The sequence below is a fragment of the Mustela lutreola genome, chromosome 1 (genome assembly GCF_030435805.1).
Source record: "Mustela lutreola isolate mMusLut2 chromosome 1, mMusLut2.pri, whole genome shotgun sequence".
Lineage (NCBI taxonomy): Eukaryota > Metazoa > Chordata > Mammalia > Carnivora > Mustelidae > Mustela > Mustela lutreola.
In genome coordinates this window covers 91,771,991-91,791,738 of record NC_081290.1, presented here as the reverse complement: position 1 = coordinate 91,791,738, position 19,748 = coordinate 91,771,991, and the positions used below count along the sequence as shown (strand labels likewise).

General features: G+C 37.6%; 1 protein-coding gene across 3 annotated transcripts in view; it reads left to right on the top strand.

Annotated features, from left to right (window-relative positions):
• The window catches only part of LOC131828746 (bifunctional heparan sulfate N-deacetylase/N-sulfotransferase 3), a 183,133-nt gene that overhangs the window by 8,000 nt on the left and 155,385 nt on the right, over positions 1-19,748 (top strand). For all 3 annotated transcript variants that reach the window (XM_059169713.1, XM_059169720.1, XM_059169730.1), the window contains exon 2: positions 5,317-6,509. In XM_059169713.1, the coding sequence (XP_059025696.1) occupies positions 5,529-6,509 (981 nt within the window). In that variant the 5' untranslated portion in view covers positions 5,317-5,528. The remainder of the gene's footprint in view (positions 1-5,316; positions 6,510-19,748) is intronic.

The following is a 19,748-nucleotide window of genomic DNA, read 5'->3' as shown; positions in this document are numbered from 1 at the left end:
GCCTCCAGCTCAGGTCATGATCCTGGATTCCTGGGATGGAGTCCTGCATCAGGCTCCCTGCTGGGTAGGAAGCCTGCTTCTCCTTCTCCCTCTGCCTGTCATTCCCCCTCCTTGTGCATGCTCTCTCTCTCTCTCACTCAAAATAAATAAAATTTTTTTAAAAAAATACAATAATCACTATACTGAAGTGTTTGCCTGTTGCTCTCATTGGCCTTTAAAAATGTCATTATCCTGTTTCTTGTTTGAAAGATTACTGGGAATGACACAAACCCTATACCCTTGGAAATTACAGTCTAACAAGAAAGAGAGACATTAAACAAATAATGTTGCTAATAATATTTAGTAAGAGTTGTGATAAAAGCCTGAAATAAAATGTAATTATAATCAGATTACATCATCTGAGGACCTGGTCTAAAGGGGGAGGAGTAAACTTGGTCAGAAAAGTATTTCCTGAGGAACTGAGTTTGTGCAGCATATCCACATTCACCTATGACCCATTAATTTCAAATGTTTCCTTATCCCCTCTGTCAACATCCACCTATTTTACAGAACATTGTGATCTTGCTATCTCCCTGAGCATCATATAGTCACCTGTCTACACCTTAGGTGAACATGATTAGCTCAAGCCAATTTCCACTCTAAGTTTGTATATTTCTAATACTGGCACTTTTATTCTTCTAGTCACCAAGCATAATTTATCGGTAATCATTTCCTTTCTGTCTTTCTCCTGTCTCTCTTCATTTTCATTCTCCCTGATAACCACCTTAGTCTGGACCCCCACGATCCCCCACCTAGATGGCGCAGCAGCTCCTTCAGTGGGACTGACCTGACTGTACCTGCTTCTTCACTCTGTACAATGGAGCATATACTCTTTCTGTTCATGTGATTGCTGTTTGCCCATTCTGGATGCCGCTGCTACACTCATCACCTGTAAATGTGATTATTTTTATTGTCTCTCTTCTGTTCAGATTCATCTAGTGCTGTCTGTTTCCAACTCCACACTTTTGTGCTTCACAGTCACTTCCAAGGACATACATTAATCTGCAGGACTCCTTGAATGAAATATTAGTTGCATTTTCAACTTAACACATAGTATCAGTTTAGTCTCACTCTTCAGATAAACATATGGTAACCATTTCATTTCTTCAGCCTTGCCAGGTATTTTAAGTAAGCTCTTCCCGGATCCTATGTGGGACTTGAACTCATAACCCCAAGATCAAGTAACATGCTCTCCGCCCACTGAGCCAGCCAGGGACCCCCCCCCCAACCCTTGCCAGGTGCTTTTACCTAACATGTTCATCTCACCCTCATATCCAAATCTTGCACATCATGCCATATCTTCCAGCACCATGTCTGCAGAAACTGCTTTCCTAAATGTCATTAATCTTTAATTAATAATATTTGTTTTGAAACTTTTAACAAATCTAGTCTGTACAGCCTTAACCACTACCTCTCATGTACAACATAGTGTTGACTGTTGTTTCACAAGTCATTTCCCACAACAGAGACCATGCTTCCACAGACCAGAATCACTCTTAATATTATCTCTGTGGTGTCCCCTGCACCTAAGCCCAAACTAGGTGTTCAACGAATACCTGATGACCAATGGCAGGGTGATTAATTGATAGGTATCTTTGGGCGGGTGAAGATACAATATCTACCATAGTGGCTTCCTTTATCCTATGTCAGGATAGTATGATTATATTTTCTTAGAATTAAATAAAACAGAGACTTAAATCCAGCTAATGTATAGATAATTGTATGTATAAATAATTATACATGTATAGATAATTATAATCATATTAATAGTGATGTGTAACATTAAAAATAAGTTATGAAATCAGAATAAAGTAGAATTGCCAAATTAGCCTGTAAGGTTAATAGGCCATTGTATTTGACCAATTCCAGGAACAGTCTCTGGGTGCTTATTCTGTCACTGGCCCTAGGGGCTCAAGGAATAGAGACCTTATCTCTACCCTCTTATAGTGTTTCTCAGTTGGATAAGAGAGACTGACAGACTGACAATAAACAAAATTTTAATTACAATAGTTTCAAGAATTACAAAGAAGATAACATTTCTACAACAGCACATGTCACTACTGGTCTGACCACGTTTGGAAGGTCAGCTACATCTGAGAATGTTTCACAGGGGAACTGTGTAGAGGAGCTTCATTTTCCACATGTTCCTGTCTTCTTAGTGATTCCCCCACCCCCCCACCCCCCCAGTGAAGGGCTCAGGAGAAGTTGCTAGAGCACCATCCCAGGCAGGAGGGACAGCAACAGTTCACTGCATTCTGGGATTTTCAAAGCCAATAGACATAGAGAGAATGGGAAGTAGTTGGGGTGGATGAGGTTGCAGTAGGAACAGTAACTTTTTTTTTTTTTTTTTTTTTTTTTTTTTTTTTTATAAACATATATTTTTTATATACATATATTTTTATCCCCAGGTCTGTGAATCACCAGGTTTACACACTTCACAGCACTCACCAAATCACATACCCTCCCCAATGTCCATAATCCCACCCCCTTCTCCCCAACCCCCTCCCCCCGGCAACCCTCAGTTTGTTTTGTGAGATTAAGAGTCACTTATGGTTTGTCTCCCTCCCAATCCCATCAGTACTTTTGAGAGTCTATACCAGGGACCAAATTTGGTCACAGTGAAGTGTGGGGTCAAAAAAGGCTTACAGAAGACTTGGAGAGGGGAGCGCCTAGGTGGCTCAGTGGGTTAAAGCCTCTGCCTTCGGCTCAGGTCATGATCTCAGGGTCCTGGGATCGAGCCCCACATTGGGCTCTCTGCTCAGCAGGGAGCCCCTGCTTTCCCCTCTCCCTCTGCCTGCCTCTCTGCCTACTCGTCATCTCTCTCTCTGTCAAATAAATAAATAAAATCTTAAAAAAAAAAAAAAAGGAAAAAGAAGAAGAAGAAGACTTGGAGAATCTTAATGTGTCCATTTCACTATCTTAAACCAAATCCTACCCTTAGAGACATACATGGGAATTCCCTTAGCATCAAGAGGAAACTTGAAGAGTTTAATATAAAAGAGAGGTCTTTCAGTATTTTATACCAGGTAATGGAGAAGGTAGCTTTAATAGGTCCCTAATATCCATCCTATATAGTGAGAACAAGTCCTCCTCACCACTTTGCCTCATCACAGATAAGATTAGTATGAGTTACATGCCATTCACTTCTGACAACAAGAATAAACTATGAAACGCTGCTATCTGAAATGCAAAATATAGTAATACATTTTGTATCCAGTCAAAAACACCTCAGAGCTAAAATTGAAACAGGCATAGAAAGATATGAGATTTTATATCCCACTATTATACTCTAGAATATTATGTTATTCATAAACATGTACATAACTTTTAAATTGTAATTACTTTCCAAAACGAAATAACTACAATTTCAGTGGAAACTCTGTGTTGTCCTGGTAATTTTGATTTGCTTGCCTCTTCCCACATTCCTCCTGACTTATGACCAAGATCATTAACAGTTTATGACTTGATTGTGAGAAACGAGCCTGTACCAGTTTGCCAGCCTTTACTTTCTAACAGCTCTAGAATACCCTCCATGTTATTGGTTAGTTCATTTTCCTGAAAAATCTCATCCTTACCATGTTATTCCCCAAAGTGGGAAAGTAGAATGGCTCCCGATGAGTTTTCTCAACCATGAACTTGTATGCTATCAAGTCTCCCCATAATCTAAGGTACCCATACTCTGTAAAATTTATTTTTGGGGGGGAGGGACTTCATACCTTTGTCTTCCATTCTTTGTCAGAGTGTTCCTTGCCCAATATTGTGCTCACTCCTGTGTCTATAAATCCCCTCCATCTCACATGCCTACTTACATTAACCTCACCTTCAAGGCTCTACCCAAATCATACATCATTTCAGCCTTCCCCACTTGCCATAGTTACTTCTCTCATCCCATCAGAGGCATTTGTCTCTAATCAACAATCATTTATTATTGTCATGCTAGTCACTGTCTTTTTAATTTTGGAAACTTAAGGAAATTCACTCTGTTGATCATTTATATTTTAAATAGAAAGATAGTTATTCCATAAATATTTGAATGAATGATATAGATGCCCTAAATATTTGAATGAATAATTTACAGGATAAATAACCTATCTATAAGTATCCTGTTCTGTAAATATCCTGCAGTTATACACCAGAATGTAATTTTTTTAAGATTTTATTTATTTTTTTTGACAGAGACACAGTGAGTGAGGGAACATGAGCAGGGGGAGTGGGAGAGGGAGAAGCAGACTTCCTGCCAAACAGGGAGCCCGATGTAGGGCTCGATCCTAGGATCCCGGGATCATGACCTGAGCTGAAGGCAGGTATTTAACGACTGAGCCACCCAGGCACCCCTAAGCCAGAATGTATTATTCATAAAGATAAACATATATTATTCCAAATATTGTTCATTGCTTATTTCATAGGTGAATATCACAGAATTTTAGAGCTGAATGTTCTTGGTGATCATTTTCTCTAACCTTACCATTTTACTTAAAAGGTACTGGGGCCAAAGTGACACAATTAATGAGAGGTAGAGGTTCAGTGAACCCTTTCAGCCTGCCTTCTGGACAATAAGAAGACCTTCCTTAATTCTTTTATGGTGCATATTTCCTCAAAAAGTGGCAGCACCATAAGACTCTAATAAATTTCTGCTCTAAGAAGCACTTGAGTTTCTTTCTTATTGTTTTTCAAAAGTTACTAAATTTTTCTAAGTTTAGTAAGTCTTGAAAGGGATTTAAAATTATAGCATAACAAGGTGTTTCATGGAGTTTTCATTATTTTCATTGTTCTTAAAAAACATTTTTATACTACTTTTTATACTACTTTTTTCATGTAATTACTGTGCTCTTTTCCAAACAGCAGAAACTAGTTTCTTAACTACAGCACCAAATGAAACACGACACTTTTATGAATGTTCAGTACATGTGCATCGTGTATGCATTACATGATAGGGCTGTGCACGGCTCAGGTGACCTCTCTGTGATCTTAGGTATGTTTTATCTACAAAATTTGATGCAAAGCTCAGTCAATAAAAGGAAATTTCTGGTTAGTCCAGTGTATTTTCTATATGAAGGATAGAGAGCCTCTGTTATATGGAGCCCTCTTCCCATTTCTTTCCCTCCCATGTCCTCACCCAGACCAGGCAGGAGGAAAAAGAGGCTTTCTTTCGTACAGACTGTACACCCATTCATCTGCCCAACAGGTCGCCACTTGTGCCAATAGGCAGGAAGAAACTGGTTCATTTTAATGCCACAGAATGTTTGATATTCTGTTCTATTTTATTCTACTTTCCAGGCTATATTTTCTGTGAGTCCTGATCAAGTGACACAAATGCGCTGCGATGGTGACATAAACTATCGACTGAGACTGGAAAAGTAGCCGAATACTATATTTTCTTTCCTTCTTTTTCTTCTTCTTCTTCTTCTTCTTCTTCTTCTTCTTCTTTTTTTTTTTTTTTTTTTTTATGGTGCTTCTATTGGGAACAGTCTGAGGGAAGTATATGCAACATGAGTTTTATCATGAAGCTTCACAGACACTTTCAAAGGACGGTTATTCTGCTCGCCACATTTTGTATGGTGAGCATTATTATATCTGCATACTACCTGTACAGTGGCTACAAACAGGAAAATGAACCCTCTGAGATGATGTCCGAAGTGGACTGCGGGGATTTCCAGCACCTACCATACAGGCTTATGGAGGTCAAGACAATGAAGCTTTCTGATGCCTCGAGGACAGACCCCACAGTCCTGGTGTTTGTGGAGAGTCAATACTCATCACTTGGTCAAGACATAATTATGATTCTAGAGTCCAGTAGATTTCAGTATCACATTGAAATTGCTCCTGGAAAGGGGGATCTCCCAGCACTTACAGAAAAAACTAAAGGCAAATATGTTCTCATTATTTATGAGAATATATTAAAGTATATAAATATGGACTCTTGGAACCGAAGCCTTTTAGATAAATACTGTGTGGAATATGGTGTGGGTATCATTGGATTCCACAAAACTAGTGAGAAGAGTCTACAGAGCTTTCAGCTGAAAGGTTTCCCTTTCTCCATATATGGAAACATTGCAGTAAAAGATTGTTGTATTAACCCTCATTCTCCATTGCTTCATGTGACCAAATCTTCCAAGCTGGAGAAAGGTTCTTTACCTGGAACAGACTGGACAGTTTTCCAGATTAATCACTCAGCCTACCAACCAGTAATATTTGCCAAAGTAAAGACCCCAGAGAACCTTTCTCCTCCCATCTCTAAAGGTGCTTTTTACGCCACTGTCATACATGACTTGGGGCTTCATGATGGAATTCAGAGAGTTTTTTTTGGCAACAACTTGAACTTTTGGTTGCATAAGCTCATCTTCATAGACGCTGTTTCCTTCTTGTCAGGGAAGAGGCTGACACTGTCCTTGGACAGGTACATTCTTGTGGATATTGATGATATTTTTGTGGGAAAGGAGGGAACAAGAATGAACATCAATGATGTTAAGGTAAGTCCCTTTTTAACTCAAAGTTTCAAAGTTTAGTTCGTCTTTCAGTAGGTTTACCAATGGTCCCAGTTTTTCTGGGCTAAGGGATTTCCTAGGACATGAGATATTCATTTTATCAAAAAATCTCAGGCAAACTGGGATGAGATGGCTTCCCATAACTATATTTGAAATATAGGGCTATATCTCTCTGAATCAAGAAAAATGAAGACTGTGCTAAAGACTTGAGTGTGGCAGGATCCTGAAATGCTTTTCTATGTATATATACAGCTACAGAGTAGAAATCATCTTGCTTAATTAACTTTCCAGAAACCATCTACCTTAGAAAACTATTACTAATCTAAGACTTCAGTTCATTTAAATATGAAATCAAAGTAAATTTGTTTTAATGAAAATAAATACTCCCACAAATTTTCAAGAATTAAAGATCTCATAAGTAGCAAGTTCAGATATTTTTGGAAGTCAAATGTGCAGCTCATTTTCTCTTATATTTTTTTGAAACTCTTAAAATCAGCACTGCTAAATATGGAAAGTTATGAATATACAAGCATACTTATTCACACACAAACATAAGGATTTAAATTAAGTTTCCAAAATTCATTGAACACTTCTGATACATATATGAAGCCCATCATGCTGTATTAAATGGTATTAGATTTCTCGCTGTATAAAACTGTTGCCCTTAAGTAAAAAACAATTATTTGCAGATAGTTGATTGCTGTGAATGAATTGTATTACATAAACAACTGATTGTTTAATATTAATGAAATTAGAAATTAAAATTATCTACATTTATCTTACTTTTCCATTCAGAATACTATAGGATTTTATCTTTCTTATATTACAGATTGATTTCTCATAAAAGTGAAAAGAGAGATTTTGATACATATTTTTTATTCTGTACAGCTTTAACCTTTTGGTAAAATACAAAGGACTAAATCAGATGGAAAAAATCTTGAAAATTGCATTCTTTTCTATAAAGACTAAGCATCTGGTAAATAATAGTAATGTTAATCACACTAGTCAATGAGCTAAGAATACCAGAAGGACCATTAAATGTTACCATACGAGAGTGTAAAAACTGGAAGAAAAAAAAAATTTTTTGACAGTATTTTAGACTCTTCTTTTTAACTCAATAAAAATTAATTAACATGAAGTTGTGCTTAAGTTTTCATTAAGTCTTATGAAATATACTTGAAAATTGTAGCTAAATTAAAATCAAGTTGGTAGCTTAAACATTATGTACTTGAAAATTACAAAAAGTATATATTTCTCTTCCAATTTTTTTCATTTCAAAATATTATGATAAAACATGTTTTTAAGGTTTGATTTCTGAACTATAATTCCTTAAAACTGAGAAAATATGTTGTGATGCCATTTAAAAATGTGCTAGATAAGCCTAAGTTTTATATGTAAACCCTACTATATCCTCTAAAATTATACAAAATATAAAATGTCTTCAGTGCTCTTAAGATTAAACCGTTTTTAAGGGGTATTAAAAAAAATGACGTTACAGTGGCTCAGTGGGTTAAGGCCTCCCTTTGGCTCAGGTCATGATCCCAAGGTTCTGGGATGGAGCCCTGCATCAGGCTCTCTGCTTAGCAGGGAGCCTGCTTCCTTTCCTCTCTGTCTCTGCCTGCCTCTCTGCCTACTTGGGATCTCTGTCTGTCAAATAAATTAATTAAATATTTTTAAAAAACACATTACAATTGAGTACATTTAATAGGAATTAAACATGTATAAAAAATTTAATGAATTGTTCATTTAGATGGGAATATATTTTCTAACCAATCCGAAGGCTTAAAAGAAAGTATATTTTGAATTATTTGGGCTTTTAAACTACTTCTACATTATATCTGTAATTGTGTCTCAAAACACTAATTTACTGTATGCAGTTACCCTGAGAGGGTAAACATTTTCTTTCCTTCTTCTTTCCCCCTCACCTTCTACTTTCTCCCTTCCTTCCCTCCTTCCTTCCATCCTTCATTTCTCTCTCTCTTTCTCTCCCTTCCTCCCCCCCTTCCTCCCTCTCTCTCTCTCTCTCTCTTTTCTTCCTTTTACCTAAGTACTGCCTTGGGAAACACTGTGCTATGTGCTGTGTACCTGAAACTATTAAGCCCCATTAAGCAGAACAGATTTTGAAGGCAAGGCTAGAGCAGTAAGATGATTTGGGAGGCTATAGCTGTGATACTTCAGACAAAAGGAATTTTCTTGAAACTAGGAAATGATAAAGAATGGAGGGACGTCTGGGTGGCTCAGTTGGTTAAGCAGCTGCCTTCGGCTCAGGTCATGATCCCATCGTCCTGGGATCGAGTCCCACATCGGGCTCCTTGCTCTGCAGGGAGCCTGCTTCTCCCTCTGACTCTGTCTGCCACTCTGTCTGCCTGTGCGCGCTCTCGCTCTCTCTCTCTGACAAATAAATAAATAAAATCTTAAAAAAAAAAAAAAAGAATGGAGAAGGAAGGACCAGTTTAAGAACTCTTTAGGAGGTAAAATCGAACAACTTATTGGGTCAGTGAAGGTGAAGGAGAAAACACTCAAGGATAAAATTAAGATGTTTGGCTACGTAAATAATGGTTGATTATTCCAAAAAAGGAGAAAAGAAAGAGGAGAGAGGGTCGCTTGGGTGACCCAGTTGGTTAAATGTACAACTCTTGGTGACATCTCAGTTTGAGCCCTATGTCAGGTGCCTGTGCTCAGTGTGGAGTCTGCTTGAGAATCTCTCTCCCTCTCCCTCTGCCCCCCCACTTGTGCTCTCTCTCAAATAAATAAGTAAATCTGCAAAAACAAAACAAAACAAACAAAAAACCAGAGAACAGGAAGATCATAGTGAAGGTAATTAGAGGCCATATTAAAAATGTTAAATTATTGAAGTGCATCTGAGACATACAGGTACAGATGTTTTATAGGTAGTTGGCTCTCAAGAAAAGTCTGGATGGCAAGCATAGGTTCTAAAGTTACTATTCAATGGAGGGAATGGCTCAAAGCATGAAAGTATGTGAGATCAGCCAGGGAAAGGGCTTATAGAAGATAAGGGGGAAAGACGGAGTATAGTATAGAATCTTGAAGAAAATCATCTTTCGGAAGACAATTGGAGAGAGTTGATCTCATTACTAAGAGTACTAAGAGTCAAAGAGAACCATGTCAGGGACTAAGAACCTGTGCCCTTATACAGTAGTGCCCCCTTATCTGTGGTTTTGTTTTCCATAGTTTCAGATACCAGCAGTCAGCCATGGTCAGGAAGCAGATGACCCTCCTGACAAATGGTCACGAGGTCAATAGTAGCCTAACACTCTGTCACAATGCCTCCATCATTCACCTCACTTCATCTCCTCATTAGGCATTTTGTCATCTCATGTCATCACAAGGGTGAGTACAGTACAATATGATGTTGGAGAGAGAGACCACATGCATATAACTTTTATTACAGTATCTCATTATAAGTATTCTATTTTATTAATGTTGTTAACCTTTTCCTGTGCCTAATTTATCAGTTAAATTTTACCACAGGGATGTATGTATATGAAAAAACATATGTAGGATTTGGTATGATCTGCAAGCTCAGGCATCCCCTGTTGGCTTTGAAACATTTCCCCTGTGAATAAGGGGGACTATTGTATATGCCTTGAGAATAAAGAATGTCAGGGAGGGTATGAACTGCAGTATAAAATCCAGCAGCAGGGGCCACTGAGGTAAGAACTACAAGTCTCCTTTCCTAAAAGATGAAGGTCACTGGAGCTGCTTGCAAATTCCAGGCGCATGGAGCCAGAGGCATGCCTCGAGGCAGAGGCACAGTTGCAATAAGTTCAGGAGTAAATGAGAGAGTTAAGACATGGAGAAGAAGAGTGTAGGATATTCAGTGGAGAAATTTTGATGTGAAGGATAGAAGAGAAATTAGCTGGAGGACGAACAGGAGTTAGGGTGACCAACCACCTTAGTTTCCCTGGACTGCAAGCATTCAGCGCTAAAACTCAAGAGTCCCAGGCAAACTGGAGCAATAAGTCTTCTAACTAACCAGGGTTAATTAACCTAGTTAGGAAACTTACCTTATCTTTTTTCCTTGGAAGGGGGATTAAAGAGCATGTGTGATCCAAGAAAATGTTGTGCATGTGATAATTAAAAGTACCTAATTAATAGAAATATTTTTTTAAGGATTTTATTTATTTACTTGACAGAGATCACGAGTAGGCAGAGAGGGAGGCACAGAGAGAGAGAGGAAAGCAGTCCCCCTGCTGAGCAGAGAGCCTGATGCGGGGCTCCATCCCAGGACCCTGAGATCATGACCTGAGCTGAAGGCAGAGTCTGAACACACTGAGCCACCCAGGTGCCCCTTAATAGAAATATTTTTAATCAAGTTCTTTTATTTATTACCCCTTATGAAGACTATTGTATTTTCCCTATTTAAAGTATTAGGAAAATTGAAAAGATTGTGAGATAGTTGAAGGCAACATATAATGTTTCTTGCAAAACTAGGATGGTGTGTAGCACATAAATTTTAATTATTATACTAATCACTGCAAACATGTTATTTTTTTTCTTTATGTGGAACAAAAAAAAAGTGTTTTCTTACTTAACTAGAAAATTAGAATTAGCAATGCAAATAGCTATTGAATAACACGAGCACTTTTTAAGGAGCGAAAGAAGTTGACATGGCACAAAACATGACCCTTCATGAGGAAGAAAAAAATATAGACCTAAGGTGTCCGTTTTAGTTGCAGAATTTATAAACTATCAGCCGTAGCCCTTAGAGAACCAAAGAACATATAGTTCAGACAATTAATATGTTTTCCAAAAGTGTCGATGCTCATTTCCGTCCTATTGAAGTCAGAAAAAGGGGTGTGGGTGTGTTTTATTGAACTGTGTGGACAAGACTTATCTCAAATTCACCGTGGACTAGTTTTGTGATTTTCAAGCTCCTAGTTTTCTAGGACCTGTCCTCAGACTTCCTGAGGCTAAGTGCACGGAGAGGGTTTTGGAGAGGAAAAGTGGTTTATGAATAGATGTTTCTGCCATGACAGTATTTTAAAGCTATCCATGAAAGCACAGCAGGACCAAATGAGGACTAACAATTCACATTCTCCCTTAGAAGAATGAATTCACTCTAGGCCTAAGATCCATTATAGCTGTAGCCTTAGACCACTCCCTCTAACATTTCCCCCCTAAGACACTCGGGAAGTGGAAGACGGAAGGGAGCCTTTCAAAGTTTCATGGAACTATGTGTGGTTATACTGTCAACAAATAAAAGAGCTACATATCACTCTCTTCCTCCCGTGTTTCTCCCTCCTCCTCCTCCTAAGATTGGCACACATTGTCTTCTTGCCAAACTTCCTAACATCCATGAGAAAATGAGGAACCAGTGCAGCCATACATTATTAGCACACCAGAGGTGCCCACCGTGTGGCTGGAGGTTAGCAACTCAGCGACGCCTTCCATCTCCACACCACCCCCAGTCTTTCCCACTAGTTTCTGTTCCTTAATTTGGCTGTTGTAGATTGTCCCCTCAAGATATCTACATTTGAAAAGTGGCCTTAGGAGAGGGCAGTTCTTAAATCTTGATACAATGTCATCAGTGACTTTATCATTATTTTCCTCACTAACTAAAGATCCCAGAGTACCTAGGGAAAAGAAAGAACTGAAAATAGAAGTAGGAAAAGCCATAAAGTTCTGAGAAATAAGTGGTATCAGGCTCAGAAGACAGACTTGGTTGATTTCTGTCTCACTAGGGGCCGACCCTTGGAGACTGTAATTGGAGTGTAAAGGTGATCTGCCTGACTTCACTCTCTCATCAGAATATCTACTACCCCAGCTAAAGTAAAGCCAGAGGCTTCATAAAACCATTGAAAAAGAACTTAACATGCCAAATGTCAGGGGGGGGGGCAAGGAAGGCAACGGCAATCAATTATTCTGTCATAAGTAAAAATAGAAAGGCAACAAAAATTTCTCCACATAGTTAACTCTTAATAGTGCCCCCAATGGATGTCAAAACCTACACAGCACCAGTTCTTTTCCCCCTACACACACACACACACACACACACACACTCCCTCTTTTCTCCCTCATAGTTCTCTAATTCCTTTTCATTTTCTCTGCTGTTTCTCGTCTTTATTTGCTGATATTTATTTTAATGCAGTTTGCTCTGGAAGCATGTATCTGCTTGAAACAAATACTTTAAATTTGCTAGGATCACTTTATGACTGGATATACTATTGCTTGTGTACTTGATTAAAAACAAATATTCTCCACTTAGCACAATTTTGTTAACTATGTTGTTCAAATTTTTTATGTTCTTACTGTTTTTATCTTTTTGTGGAGGCAGGGGGAAGAACGGGGTATACTAATTGATGTTTTCTAAAGAGGTGTGTTTAATTCTTTAACTCTGTTAGTGGGTTGTAAATATTTCCTTGGTTTTCCGTCAATTATCACCTTCTATATTTTAAAGCTATGTTATTTAAGGATATATATACATATATTCAAATTTATATTTACATATATATTTATATATTAATTGAAAATTTTATCATTACCTTATGCTAACATAGTTAACCAGCTTCTGGCGGGTTACTATTTAAAAATTGCACATTACCTCGTTTTTATATTTGTTCCATCTTCTCTGGTCTTGACATTATAAATTAGTTTAAAAAAACAACTTGTCAATTAATTTTCTTTTTATCTACTTTGCCAATATTTGTCTTTTAGTTAATAAGATCAATCTACAAACAGTTGATGTGATTCTCAGTGTGTATGGATTGACTTTAGCTATCTTATTTTGTGCCTTATATTTGTCCCACTTGTTCAGTTTCTTCTTTTTTGCTCTGTTTCTTTTTTGCCTTTGTTGTCAGTTTCCTTCTTTTTTCTACCTATTCCTGGTTTGAAATGTATAGATTTTATTTCTTTTCTTCTAGGAGTTTCTCCAGATATTTAAACATATGTGTTAAACGAGTGCTAATAACCAATGTCTTCACACCTCAGTCAAAAAGTATGCAGTTACTTTATCTCCTAGTCATGCCCACTCTCCTTTGGCTGATGAGCTGTTCTTGTTTTGGATGTTAACTCATTGTTGTTGTTGTTGTTGTTGTGGTTGCTGTTGTTGAATCCCAGATCTTAGACATTATTATTTTTACTACCATCCTAGCTTTATTATCCTGGCTTACTCCTTTTCAGCAGAGAAGCCAGACTGAGGCCACTAACATATAATTTAGATCCTGTCCTTCCTCAGAACACTCCAGTGACTTCCAATCTCGCGCTAAGCCTAAATTCTTGCAGTCTTGTACACCCTGCCTTTAACCACCTGAACTTCTCACTCTGCGGTAGCCTCTCTGCAGTTCCCAGCTCCTGCTTCAGGATTTTGTACTTGTGGTTCTTTCTGCCTAAAACGGTTTTCTCCAAAATTTGGGTGCATAACTCTCTTTCTCACGTCCTTCCGTTCCTTACTCAAATTGTACCTTCTGGGTGAAGACTCCTCTGGCCATTCTCTTTTAGTTTGCAATTGCTAAATCTCCCCATTTTTTCCTGCTCGTTTTTCTCCCTAGCACTTGGGATCCTCAGGGCTGTACTCAAATCAGTTCACACAGGCTCAGCGGGACAGTTGGGTTCATTTCTTCCCTCAGGACTAGCCAGCAGTTTGAAATTCGGCGTGGAGGTAGCATTTACACCGCAGAAACTGGCAAATGCACAGATGCAGGCTCCCCACCCCCCTTACAAAGAGCCAGTTGGTAAAGGCTTAACAGCATACTACTGGACATACCATACATATTTACTTATTTATGTTGCTTTGTAACTTTGGTTACTAAAATGTCAGCTCCATAAAGTCAAGATTTTCGCATCTATTCTGTTCACTGACAGATCCCCAGCACCTAGAAGTATGCCTGGCTCAATATGTATTTGTTGAATGAGTGAATCTCATTTGTCCTGAAGCACATCCTTTAGAAGTTCTTTTAATGAGAGTCTCTTCATGGTCAACTCTCCCAGGTTTTTTTTTTTTTTTTTAATGGAATGTAAATGCTTTTATTCAGCCTCATCTTTGAAAGACAGTTTTGTTGAGTTTACACTTAGTTAACAGTTCCCTCATCTGTAGCCCACCTTAGGAATATTAGGGATCCCTAGAAGTCACCTTCATGCTTGTAGGAGTGGAATATGTCAGAATCCACTGGTCTCTGGGGCGCATAGGTGGCTTAGTCAGCTAAGCGTCTGCCTTCAGCTCAGATCATGATCTCAGGGTCCTGGTATAGAGCCCCATATCGGGCTTCCTGCTCAACCTCCATGGGGAGTCTGCTGCTTCCTCTTCCTCTACCTGCCACTCTCCCTGCTTGTACTCTCTGTCAAATAAATAAATAAAATCTAAAAAAAAAAAAAAGAGAGAGAGAGAGAGAATCCACTGGTCTCTAATTATCTTAGAACTGTCAAAAAGTTAGGCAGTTTGTATGTCTATGTATGTCTATGAAATGATCCCCTTTCAGTTTGTACTTATGTGTGTCTATGAAATGTTCCTCTTTCAGTTTGATGTAATACATATTTCTAAATTTGATATAACGTGATTTATAATATACAGGAATATGCATCACTCTCAATATTCTTTTTTTTTAATTTTTTATTTTTTTATAAACATGTATTTTTATCCCCAGGGGTACAGGTCTGTGAATCGCCAGGTTTACACACTTCACAGCACTCACCAAAGCACATACCCTCCCCCAATGTCCATATCAAACTCAAATAGACGTAGTGTGTTAGCAATTATACAAATAGTTATTTTAAGGAAATAATTTTCTGGAAATAGTTTTTGGCAATAATTTATCATGGGGAAATAAGATAATAGTTTAGGCAAAGGGAAAAAATCTATTTCATATCCATTATCAACTTACACTTAATGCATTTTATTAAATTTATTAAATTGTGAGATAGAATGTATTTCTATTACTATTACTATTAAGGAGTTATTTGTTACACAATGACATTCTAAAACAATGAGTTCTAAATCATTTAAAAGAGACAAACGTGTGTGGAACACTATATGAATGTAGAAACAAAATATTTGGGGACTAGTTACATTGTTAAAGTCCTGATACAGTGAATTTCCTTTCCAAGCATGACAAAGAGCAGAGCCATTATAGATGGTTCTAGAGCTCAACCAGGTCATGGCAACCTCCACACGCTAGACTAGCAGCAGATTAGAAGACCAAAACTCTTGAGTTAAGACTTAGATTCTAGAGATAGTCAATTCAGTTTTGAAAATTATTAACATCTATTCTGTCAAAGTGCTGTGATAGGGATATCAAGGGGTACATTGATGAATAATGAGACACATTTTTTTAATAAAAAGTAAAAAAGGAGAAAATTTTGCAGTTTGCTGACTACTGGGTATGTCCTTTTGTGGATTGAGAGTTGAGTTCGTTTTTATTTTTTTAATATTCCATAATTCTAAGAAGTAATTCCAAATATAAAGGGATCTGCATTTGTATTTTTGTGATGATGACTTATAATGTTAAGCCTATAGAACATGTGGTTATTTTATAATGATATGTTTGGGGGTATTTAACTGCTCCTTAAACAGGTTAATACTTACTGAGTTCACATATTGTTTTAAGTGTTTCACATTTATTGTCACTTCACTCTCACAAAAATCCTATAAAACAATGACTATGAGTACCATCACTTTAAGAAACTGAGATTCATATACTAAGACTGACTTGCCTAAGATCTTACAACTAGGATGTGCCCATCACAGAATACAAAATGCAGGTCTACCTGGCTGCCAAAGCAAACTTTTCCACCTCATGCTGCTTCCCAGTTATAACCTAACACAGTATTGTGGTGTCCATATCAAGTCCTCCCTAGCAAATTCTACTTTATAGCAGATTGCATCCCAGATAGAGTCTATTATAGCTTAATGGGTCATATCTGAAGCTTTGCTGTGGATTTAATTATAAATGTGAAACAAAACACCCTTAGAGTGCCTTGGACTTTATAACTGCAATGATACGGACAAGCTAGATTTTACTTTAAGATTTGAGTTAACATAGGCATTTTGCCTACAATTCTGGTTAATCAGCTTACCAGTTTGTAGTGAATTAAACTGGCATACGACAGACACTTTTGGTACTAGATTAATTAAAGAATAGAAACTGCCCATGATTTAGATATTTTAACTTTTTTTCTTTCTGTATGTGCTCAGATTTTACTGTCCCTATAATGTTTTAATGTGCTTTATACAGGCATTTTTAACATTTTTTAAAGTGTATAAAAATGCAAAAAGTTCTGATATATTGTCTCTTAGTCTCTGGGAAGCATGAATTAATAGCTAAAGGACTTTTTATTCTTAACTTTTATAGGCCATTTATGCATAATGAAACTGTAGCCTGAGATACAAAATAGGTCTTAAAATCATAATGTGGATATAAAATAAATTATGAGATACACTTGACATAATTTATGGACTGCTTATAGACAAAGGAAATAGTTAACTTGTTTTATTAAGCCTCTAAGTGGACTAAAATTTTAAAAGTATTAAAATTGACTCATTTGGTGCATACTAGAGTTTTACCTTAAAAGAGTAAGTGGTTTTTCATTTTCATATTAATAATTCAATGATTATAGTTAGTAGTTATAATTATTAATTGCACCAATTACTAAAATAGCTATATATTTATTTTCTGTTGCTGCTGTAACAAAGTACCACCAACTTAGCGGCATAAAACAACCCAAATTTATTATTTTACTGTTCTGGAGGCCAGAGGCCTAACTTGTCACTTTCACTGGGCTAAGTATAAAGTGTTGGTGGGGTGGTGCCCCTTTTGGAAGCTCTAGGAAAGAACCCATTGTCTCATCTTGTCCATCTTCTACTGTCCACCCACATTCCTTGGCTAATGTTCCCTCTCTTCATCTTTTTTTTTTTTTTTTTTTTTTTTTTTTTTTTGTTATGTTCTTTTTTTTTTTTTTTTTTTTTTTTATTTTTTATAAACATATATTTTTTATATACATATATTTTTATCCCCAGGTCTGTGAATCACCAGGTTTACACACTTCACAGCACTCACCAAATCACATACCCTCCCCAATGTCCATAATCCCACCCCCTTCTCCCCAACCCCCTCCCCCCGGCAACCCTCAGTTTGTTTTGTGAGATTAAGAGTCACTTATGGTTTGTCTCCCTCCCAATCCCATCTTGTTTCATTTATTCTTCTACCCACTTAAGCCTCCATGTTGCATCACCACTTCCTCATATCAGGGAGATCATATGATAGTTGTCTTTCTCTGCTTGACTTATTTCGCTAAGCATGATACGCTCTAGTTCCATCCATGTTGTTGCAAATGGCAAGATTTCATTTCTTTTGATGGCTGCATAGTATTCCATTGTGTATATATACCACATCTTCTTGATCCATTCATCTGTTGATGGACATCTAGGTTCTTTCCATAGTTTGGCTATTGTGGACATTGCTGCTATAAACATTCGGGTGCATGTGTCCCTTTGGATCACTACATTTGTATCTTTAGGGTAAATACCCAATAGTGCAATTGCTGGGTCATAGGGCAGTTCTATTTTCAACATTTTGAGGAACCTCCATGCTGTTTTCCAGAGTGGCTGCACCAGCTTGCATTCCCACCAACAGTGTAGGAGGGTTCCCCTTTCTCCGCATCCTCGCCAGCATCTGTCATTTCCTGACTTGTTGATTTTAGCCATTCTGACTGGTGTGAGGTGATATCTCATTGTGGTTTTGATTTGTATTTCCCTGATGCCAAGTGATATGGAGCACTTTTTCATGTGTCTGTTGGCCATCTGGATGTCTTCTTTGCAGAAATGTCTGTTCATGTCTTCTGCCCATTTCTTGATTGGATTATTTGTTCTTTGGGTGTTGAGTTTGCTAAGTTCTTTATAGATTCTGGACACTAGTCCTTTATCTGATATGTCGTTTGCAAATATCTTCTCCCATTCTGTCAGTTGTCTTTTGATTTTGTTAACTGTTTCCTTTGCTGTGCAAAAGCTTTTGATCTTGATGAAATCCCAGTAGTTCATTTTTTCCCTTGCTTCCCTTGCCTTTTGCGTTGTTCCTAGGAAGATGTTGCTGCGGCAGAGGTCGAAGAGGTTGCTGCCCGTGTTCTCCTCAAGGATTTTGATGGATTCCTTTCGTACATTGAGGTCCTTCATCCATTTTGAGTCTATTTTCGTGTGTGGTGTAAGGAAATGGTCCAATTTCATTTTTCTGCATGTGGCTGTCCAATTTTCCCAGCACCATTTATTGAAAAGGCTGTCTTTTTTCCATTGGACATTCTTTCCTGCTTTGTCGAAGATTAGTTGACCATAGAGTTGAGGGTCTATTTCTGGGCTCTCTATTCTGTTCCATTGATCTATGTGTCTGTTTTTGTGCCAGTACCATGCTGTCTTGATGATGACAGCTTTGTAATAGAGCTTGAAGTCCGGAATTGTGATGCCACCAACGTTGGCTTTCTTTTTCAATATCCCTTTGGCTATTCGAGGTCTTTTCTGGTTCCATATAAATTTTAGAATTATTTGTTCCATTTCTTTGAAAAAGATGGATGGTACTTTGATAGGAATTGCATTAAATGTGTAGATTGCTTTAGGTAGCATAGACATTTTCACAATATTTATTCTTCCAATCCAGGAGCATGGAACATTTTTCCATTTCTTTGTGTCTTCCTCAATTTCTTTCATGAGTACTTTATAGTTTTCTGAGTATAGATTCTGTGTCTCTTTGGTTAGGTTTATTCCTAGGTATCTTATGGTTTTGGATGCAATTGTAAATGGGATTGACTCCTTAATATCTCTTTCTTCTGTCTTGCTGTTGGTGTAGAGAAATGCAACTGATTTCTGTGCATTGATTTTATATCCTGACACTTTACTGAATTCCTGTATAAGTTCTAGCAGTTTTGGAGTGGAGTCTTTTGGGTTTTCCACATATAGTATCATATCATCTGCGAAGAGTGATAATTTGACTTCTTCTTTGCCGATTTGGATGCCTTTAATTTCCTTTTGTTGTCTGATTGCTGAGGCTAGGACCTCTAGTACGATGTTGAATAGCAGTGGTGATAATGGACATCCCTGCCGTGTTCCTGACCTTAGCGGAAAAGCTTTCAGTTTTTCTCCATTGAGAATGATATTTGCGGTGGGTTTTTCATAGATGGCTTTGATGATATTGAGGTATGTGCCCTCTATCCCTACACTTTGAAGAGTTTTGATCAGGAAGGGATGTTGTACTTTGTCAAATGCTTTTTCAGCATCTATTGAGA